Here is a 12,233-nt window from a genome sequence, read left to right as displayed (position 1 = left end):
TCAGACAATTCATTCGGTTCATTTGAATCTAAATATGTTTTATTGTTTGGTTATATCATTTATTTTAATTTTAAAAATTATTTTAATATTTTTATATTTCCTTTTGTAGCAATGTATTTTTTATTCATTTGATTTTATATTTATTTCATGCTGTTATACTTTTTTGACATTTAAAAATTTAGGGCCAGATGTAGGAAGCCTAATTCCGGTCGGTAACGGCCAAAATTACCGAATTTCTGCCGTTACCAACAGGAATTAGACATTTGAAATGTAGGTGGCTACATTTCAGATGCGGTAATTTACCGATCCGGTAATTTAAGGAATCGGTAAATTACCGAATTCTTAAATACCGATTCGGTAAATTACTGAATCTGAAATGTAGGAAGCACTCAAGTGAGTGCTTTTCACCTGTAAGGATTCGTTATTTACCACCAACTACAAGTTGGTGGTAAAAAACGAAAACTGTTAAAAAAGCAATTTTGTGCTTTTTTAACAGTGCCATGTGGCAGACATACATGCCCTAAGGGCATGTATGTGTGCCACATGTGCACCCATGCACTAGTCAGGGGTGCAACAGGGTGTCAATGTGACACCCTGCCACCCTTGTAGGTCTTCCCCCCTTACCGATTCGGTATTTACCGAATGTTACCGATTTGGTAAAAAATACCGAATGAATACCTACATACCATTTACCCATTCTAAAATACCGAATCGGTAAAATTCGGTATTTTAGAATCGGTAAATGGTATTTACCTACATTTGGCCCTTAGTGTTTCTAATCATACTTATTACTAGTATTTTTTATTATTTGTGTTCAAATGATAATCTTATTTTTAATGCCATGTTAATTGTTTATTGATATTATTTTAAAGCATATATTTTTACTTTATGAAATTTAAAGTTATACATTGGAATACATTTTATATATTTTAAATACATATTTTGAATTGTAATATTTTAAAGTTACTTAATTGTTGTCTGACAATATTGTTATCTTCTATATTTTTGTTGTTTTAGACTTTTCATACACGGTATGTGGAGTCAGTATTTAGGTTCTCAATATTTTAAAATATTTTTGTTGCTGATATTTTCATTTACAATATTTTGTCATAAAACCACTGTATACATTATTGTGAACCGTATGACACATACTTTTATTTCTCTTAAATAGTATATGTTGGAAAATTGATGTTCACATTACAGAGTCCCAAGTCCACATGAGGAATAAAGAGTTTCCCTTTGTTCTCTGCAGGCAGAATGTTGCAGGTTCAGATTTGCACAACTTTAGCCTCATGGTTGCGCCAGCTTTACTACATCCTAAAAATGACTGATGTTGGTTTAGAGGCACTGTGGTTTATTCATCAGTATGTGATAATGCGTATTTCAATACCGCTTGCGTACGGGTCCCAAAAATAAGCCTTACATTCTAGGTTATTCATAAACCCGTTAATGTTAAAGTGCTTGGTTTTTTTTGGTGAACTCATCTCAATGTTACCCAGCGTGGGCTTATGAAGGACAATGACAACTTAGCAAAAAACGTTACATGTGAAGAACTCAGTTTTTGCTGTTGTCAGCTCACATGCTGTTGTTCTAGTATTTTCATAATCTCTTCATTTCCTTGCAGACAATGTGTGGTCCGATCAGAATTTGGAGCCAGACCCCCTTCTCCCGCCAGGATGGAGGACCATTCGAGATACATCTGGAACCTACTATTGGCATGTGCCTACGGGGACCACCCAGTGGCAGCATCCAGGGTGTGGGTCTAGTACAGGATCCAGTCCTCTTGTGGGCGAGGACACGTTACAGGAAACAGTAAGATTGTCCAGCAAGAGGGACAAGTGTACTTATTTATTTCCCCAAAACACAATACATTGTCATATTTTTCAAGGGTGAAGCACATTTGTTGTTTTCCCAGAATCTCCTCGTTTGTGGTAGCCTTAAGCAAAAGGGTCCATGATTTGTCAAAAGTTAGCTGAAGTTTCCAGGAGCCAATTTAAGGCTTCCAAGGAGATGAAACACATTGGTGAGTGTTTCAAGATCATGCTTTGTGTTCTAGTCGAGGATGGGGGCTCTGATCGGGGTAATTATGTGTTCAGGTTTTACACATGATTGCTCCACAAGGAGATGGACACACGAACAATTGCAGCAAATAAAATACACACAAGATCACATTGGATAATATATTATTGAATCTTAGTCTCAAAACTAAGATCACTATTATTATTATAGTTACTGGTATTAGTATTTTACCTATAATATATCTACTTATTTCATAAAACCAATTTCTAACTGCTGATAAACTTCTACCAAGTTTCTCAAGAACACCTTCTACTTCTATTGGTTCTATTTCTTTATGCAATTGTGTAATATTTGTAATGTATCTCTCAATGTTCCGACTTTTATCAGGAATGTATAAGCAACAGTGTTGCACCTTTAAAATTCCACAGACTCCTCCTTCTTTTGACAAAATTATATCTAAAGCAAGTCGATTTTGCATTGCGAATGAGAAAATGTTGGCTTTTCATAAGTTTTGGATTTTAGGGCAATGTTAGTGAGATCAATGGGTGCAAGTCATTTGTGATGTTCCATTTACGTGTGGTGTTGGGAGATGAGAGGGGCTGAAGTTAATTGCCTGGTATTCAAAACGCAGAATGTGACTTTATATATTTTACATATGAAGAAATATTTCTTAGTGTTGCACTGACTGGAATGTCTGGGTTTGGATTGATGCATTGCTTGAAGGGTTTAAAGAAAGCTCTGAATCTTTATGAGGCATCACAGTGGTCTGGGGTATAGTGGATGGCGCTGGCTATGGTGATGGGCTTTCAGCAAGATGAGTCCAGAGTTATGCATTTGCAAAGTGTTCTTGGTAGTCACCTAGGGGCTTATTTACAAGCCTCCTGCACCTCTTTTGCATCATTTTTAACATGGGAAAAGTGACGTACGTGTGGCGCAAGTGGCTTGTAAATGAGCCCCCTAGTTGCTAGTTAATTTCTTGTTTGCAAATGGTATCTGCTGTTGGTGAGTTTATGGGCGCACTGGTTTATGGAGGCTTTGCTTTCACAGAATTTAACTTCAAGGAAAATTGGTGTCAATGTTGCCTTGGCTTGTTCACTAGGGGAATGAGGTCAGAGGTGGAGTTTGTTTTGGTTTCAAGGAATGTGAGATTTTTTTGAGGCGCTTAATTAGAAAGTATTGAAGAATTGTGACTTGTGACTGGAGTGTTTCTGTTGAGGTTGGATTGTAGGTGACCTATGGCCGAAGAGGATAGCTAGAGCAACGTGACCCTACATAAGTAGTTAAATCACGGATGTCATATCAGAAAGCACGCAAATCCAAAGATGAGATCATGACTTTTATTTAGGTTAGTTCAAAACCATGATGCCTAATGTCTTCCTAGAAAAGAAGGTGGGTTGGTAAAGATTCCTTCGTAGCCCCCAATATAGAAATTCTGAGTTGGTCAAAAACATTTTTGTAAGCGTGATTTGGGTTTGATAAAGGGAACCAAAGTAATAGGATTTAAAAATGTCTTTATTGATATCACCTTGTGTGCAATATTTACTACACTGTACAGCTGCATTGTATTAGTAAGTAGTGAACAGGTTACTGGTGACCACAAGGCATGGACCTCAGTAAAGGATTATTGATTTCTGTAGTCATGTCACGTATTTCACAGAGCTGTCTCTGGCATGAATATGTTTGCTGGTGCTTCTACAACTTTATTTTTTACCTGAACATTTTTTACGAGGAGAGATAAACACATAATGAAATGCAAATAATATACAATTTTATGGATGCATTGCAGGAAGGGTCAAATCCACGGCCCCTTTTTTACATTAAGTTAGATCACACTTAAAAGAGGGTGTATCAACTGATCAGCATCATCACATACCACTTTAAAGCCTACTGTAGAACATCTTCACAGTCTTGCTGAAAACATTTACAGCCTTTAAGTGGTTATACAATCACATTATTTACTTTCTGCAGGGATCTCATCATGTGGCAGTAGGGCAGGAGGTGAAAGAGAGACCCTTTCCAGCACCATCTCTAAACAGAAGGTAAAGGGATGACGGGTGACACACCTATGAGACACGTTTCTGAATTAACCTTAGCTAGTTTCGCTATTATTTATTTATTTGTTTGTTTGTTTACTTGTTTGTTTATTTTTTTATTTATTTATCATGTATTTATGTTTGTATTGGTAGTCACAAAAGCATTTTAATCAGAGATGCTGAGCATAAGCTTGTTTGTGGTATATAGGACCGCCGTGGGTAGATTGGCATTTTGAAAAAGCAAAATAAACAGTGATGATCTTAGGCTTCACCATTTAAGTGGGCAGTGAAGACAGACTTGTAATGACATGTATAAAACGACTGTGATGTACAGGCAGCAATATACATATGTAGAAAGTATGCAACATATTTACGAGGTTTTGAACCCGGCCACACCTCCCTAAAGAACACTACAGAACTATGCAGCAACAATCCAACAACTAGGTACCATTCATATCACTCGTTGACTGTAAGCTTGCCTTTGTCCCTGTACAGCACTCCACCACTGTTTTAGCTGGGGTTGGCCTATAAAAATACCTCATACATTCATGGTCTGACCATTTACCACACCTATGCCCTTCATTCCCAGATCCTGCAGACATCTGGGCAGTCACTTGCCTTGGGAGCATTGCCCAACCCATTCACCACATTATGTAGGCCATGGCTTTAGGCAGTCCCAGTTACGCTTTGGGCATGAGATTATATTGCCTCTTACCCCAGATGCCACAAGTGATGCCTTTTGACCTTGCAAAGAAGGCTTTGGGAACTGAGCACAATCTTTGCCTGAGAACCCACATGATAGTCTGACCTTTAGCCACCATCTGCACTTTTTACTAATAGCAGTGCCTCCTGCCCTGTGTCCATTACCCCACGCCAACCACTTTTTCTTTCATTGACTCCTTAGCCAGTGTTATCAACACGCAAATCACGACTGCTAATTATCATTCAGGATGAGTTTAAAATGCATCTTTGGCCACCTTAAGTTTCAAGTGAAGGGTAGGAATTACTTGCTCATCTCAGGGGCTCTGACTCCCTTTTTGTTATTAAGACATTAGGCACTTTACATGACAAGTTGTCTCTTTACAAAACATATTTACAAAAATTTGGACATTTTTATAAATATGCAGTTAGAACCTGCATCTCAGATGTATGCACCCTGGCCAATTAGGGATCACAATCCTAGTAAGAGTAAGTCAGATACACACTATACCTGTGCTCACCCTCTGGTATCTTGGCACAGAGCAGTTAGGCTTAATTAAAGTCTTTGTGCAACACTTAAAAGAGTAAAACAGTGACAACACCACACAAAAATATAACACATCTGAATAGAAAAATAGAACTTAAATTATTGAACAAAACAAGACCAAAACAACAAACATCCAATAAGTAGAACCAAAGGTATGATTTTTTAAAGAATATCTGCAAATATAGTGCTTAAAAGCATGAAGCACCAACCGGGGACATCTGGACGTGTTTCACCAGGGTGAATCAAAGAGTTCAGGTCGACTGCCATGGAGCGCAGGTTGGATACAGGGAACAAACTTGTCCCGCTTAAAAATTACTTTTGGATGATGGATGCATAAATGTCGAAGACCCGATGTGAGGAGCAGTAAAGGTGATGAGTCATTGTCGATCCGGCTGGATGTAGGGAATGCGTTGGTTCTGATCTGTGTGGTCAGAGATGCGTCGTCAGAGAACCCTTTATGATGGAGGCAATACTATGTCATTGTCGAGCCACGCAGCCAGCGATGCGAGGTCTTTGTCCTCAACTGCAGTGGTGATGTGTTGGTATTGAGGGGAGATGCGTGACTACCGATCACCACAACATTGATGTGTGGTTTGTTCAGCAAACAGCCAGGAAACCTACTTCCAAGAACTGGATTGGCACCACTTGCCAGGGCAAAACTCACAGTTCACAGAGTCCAGAGGCTGTAGCAGGGCTGTTGGAAGTCTTTGATGTCCCTGAGACTTTCAAACAGTAGGCAAGCCAGCAAGCTCTTGCAGTCACTTTGGTTCTGGGGATGTAGAAAGACAGGCCCAGTCCATCTCACTCCCAGGCAAGGAGAGCAGCAGGCAGCAGGGAAGGCACATCAAAGGAGGAGTCCATAAAAGTCCAGCATTGACCACCAGAGTGACAGCCCTTTCAGGAGCACAGCAGCCCTTCCTGGCAAAATGACCTAAGGGCCAGAAGTGAACTGTGTTGATGGTGTCAGGGGACCATTACTTAAACCCAGTTCAGCCTTTGAAGTGGGGAGACTTCAAAGAGAGGTCTTTGAAGTGCACATGGTCCATGCCCTGGCTCCAGACTCACTACTGAGGGGCATGCAGCTCTTTCTGTGGGGACAGGCACCGCCCATTCAGGTTCAAGTGTAAGCTCCTCCATCCCATCCTGCCCAAGATGACCCATCAGGATGTTAATGGCCATCCATCAGGATATGAGTGGCCCATCAGGCATACCTAAGCTCCCTTTGTGTGTGATTGTCCCGAGGCAATGCACAAAGCCCAGCTGTTACACACCCCAGACGTGTATTCAGACACAGGCGGAGGCATAGAATGGGTAAAGTAAGAAAATGACAACTTTCTTGAAGTGGCAATTACAGACTTACAATTTAATATTTGACTATACCATACATTGTGATTATAACTTGTGAGTCCAGAGACACCAAACTCAAAATATCTATATTTTCCTAATTGGAAATAACAGTTATGAAATGTAATAAGATAATTCCTATGGGAGTGATAGGCCTTGCAGTACTGAAAACAAATGTAAGAGTTTTTCAGTACCAGTACATGTCAAACTGAGCAAACTCAGCAAACATGCCACTGAGAGTTGAGATCTCAGAAGAAGCAACATGTCAGACCTCCTGTACCTCACAGAAACCCCAAATCGGCACCTGACATCTCCATGGCTATACTAAAAGGCTAAAAGATTGCACAACAAGACTGTCCTTACAAGCCAGGAGGAGGACTTGCCATCATCCACAGGAAACCATCAAATTCTGCACATCCAAGGAGAACAACACCCCTTTCAAGGAACCCATACACTTCAAACGGCAACTCAGCGACAGATTCATCCTAAAAAGAACCCTCACCTATCAACCACCAGGATCGCGGACCAACTTCAGCAGCCTCATCATAGACTTCATCACCCTCGTCACCATCCACTCCAGGGTCTTCATAATCCTCTGCGTTTTCAATTTCCATATAGAAGACCTAGTCAATCCTGCTACAGGACCCTCCTTGCAAGCCCAGACAACACCGGACTTACCCAGCTCATCACAGACCCAACTCACATTCAGAACACACACTAGACACAATCTTCAAAACCAACAAAAGAATCATATACAATTCTACCTCACTGCTCACATGGATAGAACATTCCATCATCCATTTCCAAATCACCACACCACAAGCCAATGCACCCATCAGACTAGCATGCAGGAGCAGGAGGAAACATCTTCAAAGCAGACTGGCTCAATGCTCTCCACATGGACCAACCCAAGATCACAAAAAATCTCAATGAGGACATCACCAATTTCAACGAGTGTATCAAGAACTGCAAAGACTAGCTTGCACCAATCAAAGCCAACAGACAAAAAGAGCATCAAACAAGCCAGCTGGTACATAGGCAACCTCCAAGAATCCAAACGTCACAGCAAACAACTAAAAAGAAAATGGAGAACCAACCATGAGACCACTACCAGAACTACATACATGGCTGCCCTCAGAGGTTACCAACAGCAAACATGAAACACCAAAAAAAGAGCACTAGCGGAATGCATTGAAGCGAGCACTAAGAGCTGCAAGAAAACCTCCATTGTCAAGGAATTCACCATCCTCGAAGCCGCAGTAAACATCATCACCCTCTCACTGCAACTCTGCGACACATTATCAAACTTCTTCCACAGCAAAATAGCAAATATCTACATAACTTTGACCAATAACTTGACCCCAGAGACCTCATCTCCATCCTGTCCAACAGCCTCCAAGGCAGACACTTACCAAAATTGAAGACACTTCCTAGAAAAAACAGCAGCGATCATGCAGATGGTCCACTCCGAGCCCCAACAGATCTTTACCCCATCATATCTACAACACAGAAGGGTCTCTTGATCAGCAACACCCTCACCCACAACATCAATACCTCCATCAGATCCGATACCTTTCCAGAATACTGGAAACACGCTGCAGTCAAGGCCTTCCTTAAACAACCATCGCCCAACCCACTCAAGCTGAGCAACTTCTGTCCCACCTCACTGCTCCCCTGCCCAGTCAAAGTGATGGAGAAGGCCATCAACAAACAACTCACCAGCCACCTCAAACTACACCACCTTCTGGACCTCTCCAAAATCAGGATTAAGAATTAACCAAAGCACCGAAACATCACTCACCGTGGCCACAGATGGCATGGAAACATTACTGGACCAAGGAGATACTGTAACCCTCATCCTGTTCCAACCTCTCCATAGCTTTTGACATGGTCTTTTACCACACACTCGTATGAAGACTTCACAACCTTGGCATCCAAGGACCAGCCCTCAACTGGGTAGGCTCCTTCCTCACAGGAAGAACACAGACGCCCTCATTACAATGTGGGGCAGAATTTCTCCTGCCGAACACCATATCGGTCTGGAACCGCCCGACCATAGGTCGTGGATTTTGACAGCCTGATCTGGTTGTGACCACCCATAGGGTGGTCGGAAACATCCATTCTACAAAGAAGGCTTGTGTAGTGTGTGCAATAGGCCCACAGCACAAGCTTCCATTGTAGAATGGATGTTTTTAAGCATCCCTGCACTGTGTGGCATGCACCATGCGGTGCCTGACACACATTTTACAGGGATGTTAAGGGGTGCACCACAGGTGCCCCCCAGGTGGCTAAGCAGGGGGCCGGGGAGATGGGGGCCCTGCTTGCGGCTCCCAATGTTGCTTTCTGACAGCCATTCCATGTCGGAAAGGCTGACATGGAATGACTGTCAGAAATTGACATCATAATCCCGGTGCCGGAGCTGCTGTCATTATGGGATTAAGCTGTTTTTCAGATGTACCAACGGGTGGACCACAGGGGCAGATGTCGGTGGGACACACCGATATCACAATTAGTCGCAGAGTGTTAGACTACCACCCTATACATGAGAATGCAAGAACCTGATCTGCAAAGTTCCTCAGGGCTCATCCCTCAGTTGCACCCTGCTCAATATCTACATGACTCCGCTTGCTAACATTATGAGATCCAAAGGCATACCCATTAAACCCAATGCCCATGACACCCATCACTAGAACCAACTTTACTAACTGCATGATCAAGGCGGCATAATGGATGAGAAACAACTGCCCGAAGCTCAACTTCAGCAAGATGGTAGTGCTAGTCTTTGGTAACAAGAATTCCTCCTGGGATTTTACCTGGTGGCCGTCAGAGCTAGGACCCACACCAAAACCCACTAACCTGAAACCAGGAATCATCATGGATCATAAACTCAACGTGACAGCTCAAGTGAACACAGTTAGCTCCTCCTGCTTCCACATCCTACAAATGCAATACAAGATCTTCAAATGGCAACCACAGACTACCAGACATACTGTCACACATCACATCACATAACAAGCAGACTCTGCTATGACAACGTACTCTATGTTGTGATCTTCAAACAGGACCTACACAGACTCCAGACCATCCAGAATGCCGTAGCAAGACTCATCCTCAACCTCCTTCATAGCACCTGCATCTCGTCACACTTCAGAGAGCTTCACCGGCTCCCCATACACAAAGACAGCCAATTCAAACTCTCATGAATGGATCCAAGCTATTGCACAACAGTGGACCAGCATACCTGAACAACCGCATTCGATTTCACCAGCCGATCAAACATCCACACTCGATCTCACAGAGGCACACACCCAGCATCCGCAAAAGTAGAATAGGAAAGCACTCATTTTCCAAAACTTGCTCCCAAAATCTGGAACGACCTCCCCTAACACATCAGACCCATCTCTTTGCTTCTCAAATTCCGCAGGAAGCTGAACACCTGGCTCTTCGACAAAAGCTGTGAAGCCCAGCGCCTACGCACCATGCTCAAGCAGCCGGATACCCTGGGTTGATTAGCATACTGCACAAATCCACTTAACATAACATAACCAAACTGTTAGATATCTATAGTTTTTTATTTACAGTTTTTTGGGGGGATTTTTGTAAAACGCAGTAATGATTTACACCATGTAGCACTAAACAACAGCTCTATAGTCAAGCAAAATTCATGCAACATTTGTTCCTAGTTTGTCCAGCTTTTTTATGACTGTCTTTTGGCAAAATTATAACATGGTAAGAAGCATCATGTTTGGGTTACACTTTTAAATTTCTCTCTTTTAACCAATATGCACAGAGCTTACTAGAATCAGTCTTACGTGTAAGTGGTTTTTTGAAACGTTGTATGCAGATGACCAAAATAGGGTCAAAGTAGCAATAAAAATAGGGAAATTACAACACAATGCCTTTACAACGCAGCAAATACAGCGCAAGTTCCATTACAATGCATGCTATTACAACGCATGTCATTACAACGCATATGCCTCACTGACCAGCACCTTCCCTGAGGTAAGCACCCAGTGGTGTTAGAATAGTAATTTACGTTGTAATGGTACATGCCTTGTAATGGCTTGTGTTGTAATGGAACTGTGATGTAATGGAAGTTGCATTGTAAAAAACACATCATAAAAGTATGCAGTGTAATAGTTTGTGTTGTAACGTCATACATCCGTGTATAAATGTGTTGCCTGATGTGAGTAACACAATAGTTAGAATCTTAGTCGCAAATTTACAAGTCCCTTGCGTCACTTTTGCATCACCGTTGCGTCACTTTTCTGACACAGCGGTGGCGTAAAAGTTGCGGCCCATTTACAACGTGACGCATCCAGAGAGATCTGTCACATTGTAAAGCCCTGCGTCACAGTATACCAGTGTCAGGTATAATGAATGCAGGGTGGGCAGTCCCATGCAGAAAATCCATGTAGAACTGACGCAGTGAAATTTACAACATTTCACTGCGTCACGCTATGCCTTCGCTGCGTCAAAATCCCTACGCCTGCTCAGACCAGGTGTAAGAAATGTTGCAGGGTTTTTTGACTGGGATTCACCCATCTATTGTGGTGCATTGCTGGAGTTGCGTCACTTTCATGAGCAACTCCAGCAATGCGTCACTTTTGCACTAACAGATGCGTCAGAATATCTGACGCATCTGTCAATCCTTGCGCCATGGACAGCAGCCCGTGGAGGGAGTTCCGCTGGGGCAGAAAGGCGGGGCGGAAGAGGAGCAGGGTGGGGGTGCTAAAAACTGGAATATGGATAATGGTAGGTAAGTAAACAATTTAATTAATAAAACGAATTTCGTAGTGCGCGCTGCATCGCATTTGGCGATGCAGGGCGCGCTACGAAATTAATTTTATTTATTAAATTGTTTACTTACCTCCAATTATCCATATTCTGGTTTTTAGTACCCACCACCCTTCCCCTGCCCCGCCCTGCCTTTCCGCCCCACTGGAACTCCCTCCACGGGCTGTGGCTGGCCATGGAGCGCCGTATTGTAAATACGGCACATCCATGGTAACGCAAGGGCTTTGCATGGTGGCGCAGGGAAAGTCACGCATCCCTACAGATGTGTCACTTTCTTGTAAATCTGCCCCTTACTGTGTAATGTTGTCAGGTAACTCGCCTTTCTGTAAGTAGCATTGCTGACATCATTCATCTCTCTCTGTTGCAGAAGTTCTCTCTCCTGGCCTGATGAGGATTTTTCTCAGGGCACCACTGATCCAGGATCCAGGGTAAGAGCGTTGCTAACTATTTCTCACTAATTAAATCCTTTCCAAGGCCAAGATGAGTAAAAATATGAGGGATAAACGTCATCTACTTTAATGTGGAAAAGAAAGAGCAGCAATTGAACTACGATGTGAAGAGATGCAACCAAGGCCTCTTTCCGCCTAACCACCCATATTGTGCCTGAAAGAAAACCTAGTCCCCTCATTGCCATAGGGATGTATTTCTTCTCAAAGTTGATGGTAATTCATTGCCGTAAAAAGTCTTGTAGAGCACCCTTAGGTATTAGTGGCTAAGTAGTGCCAAATTCTTCCTTTGTATATGGGGTGCAGCCACATGCACCTGTTTGCTATTTCATTTGTATTCGTTTCTTG

At 42.3% G+C, this 12,233-nt stretch overlaps 1 protein-coding gene across 1 annotated transcript in view; it reads left to right on the top strand.

Annotated features, from left to right (window-relative positions):
* APBB3 (amyloid beta precursor protein binding family B member 3) overlaps window positions 1–12,233 on the top strand; it is a 222,114-nt gene that overhangs the window by 87,914 nt on the left and 121,967 nt on the right. Inside the window, exons 3-5 of the mRNA XM_078653428.1 lie at window positions 1,625–1,812; window positions 3,988–4,058; window positions 11,807–11,867. Of these exons, the coding sequence (XP_078509554.1) occupies window positions 1,625–1,812; window positions 3,988–4,058; window positions 11,807–11,867 (320 nt within the window). The remainder of the gene's footprint in view (window positions 1–1,624; window positions 1,813–3,987; window positions 4,059–11,806; window positions 11,868–12,233) is intronic.

This window comes from Lissotriton helveticus, chromosome 7 (assembly GCF_964261635.1).
Source record: "Lissotriton helveticus chromosome 7, aLisHel1.1, whole genome shotgun sequence".
NCBI lineage: Eukaryota > Metazoa > Chordata > Amphibia > Caudata > Salamandridae > Lissotriton > Lissotriton helveticus.
The sequence above is the reverse complement of the archived record's forward strand: the minus strand, read 5'-3'. Positions and strand labels throughout refer to the sequence as shown.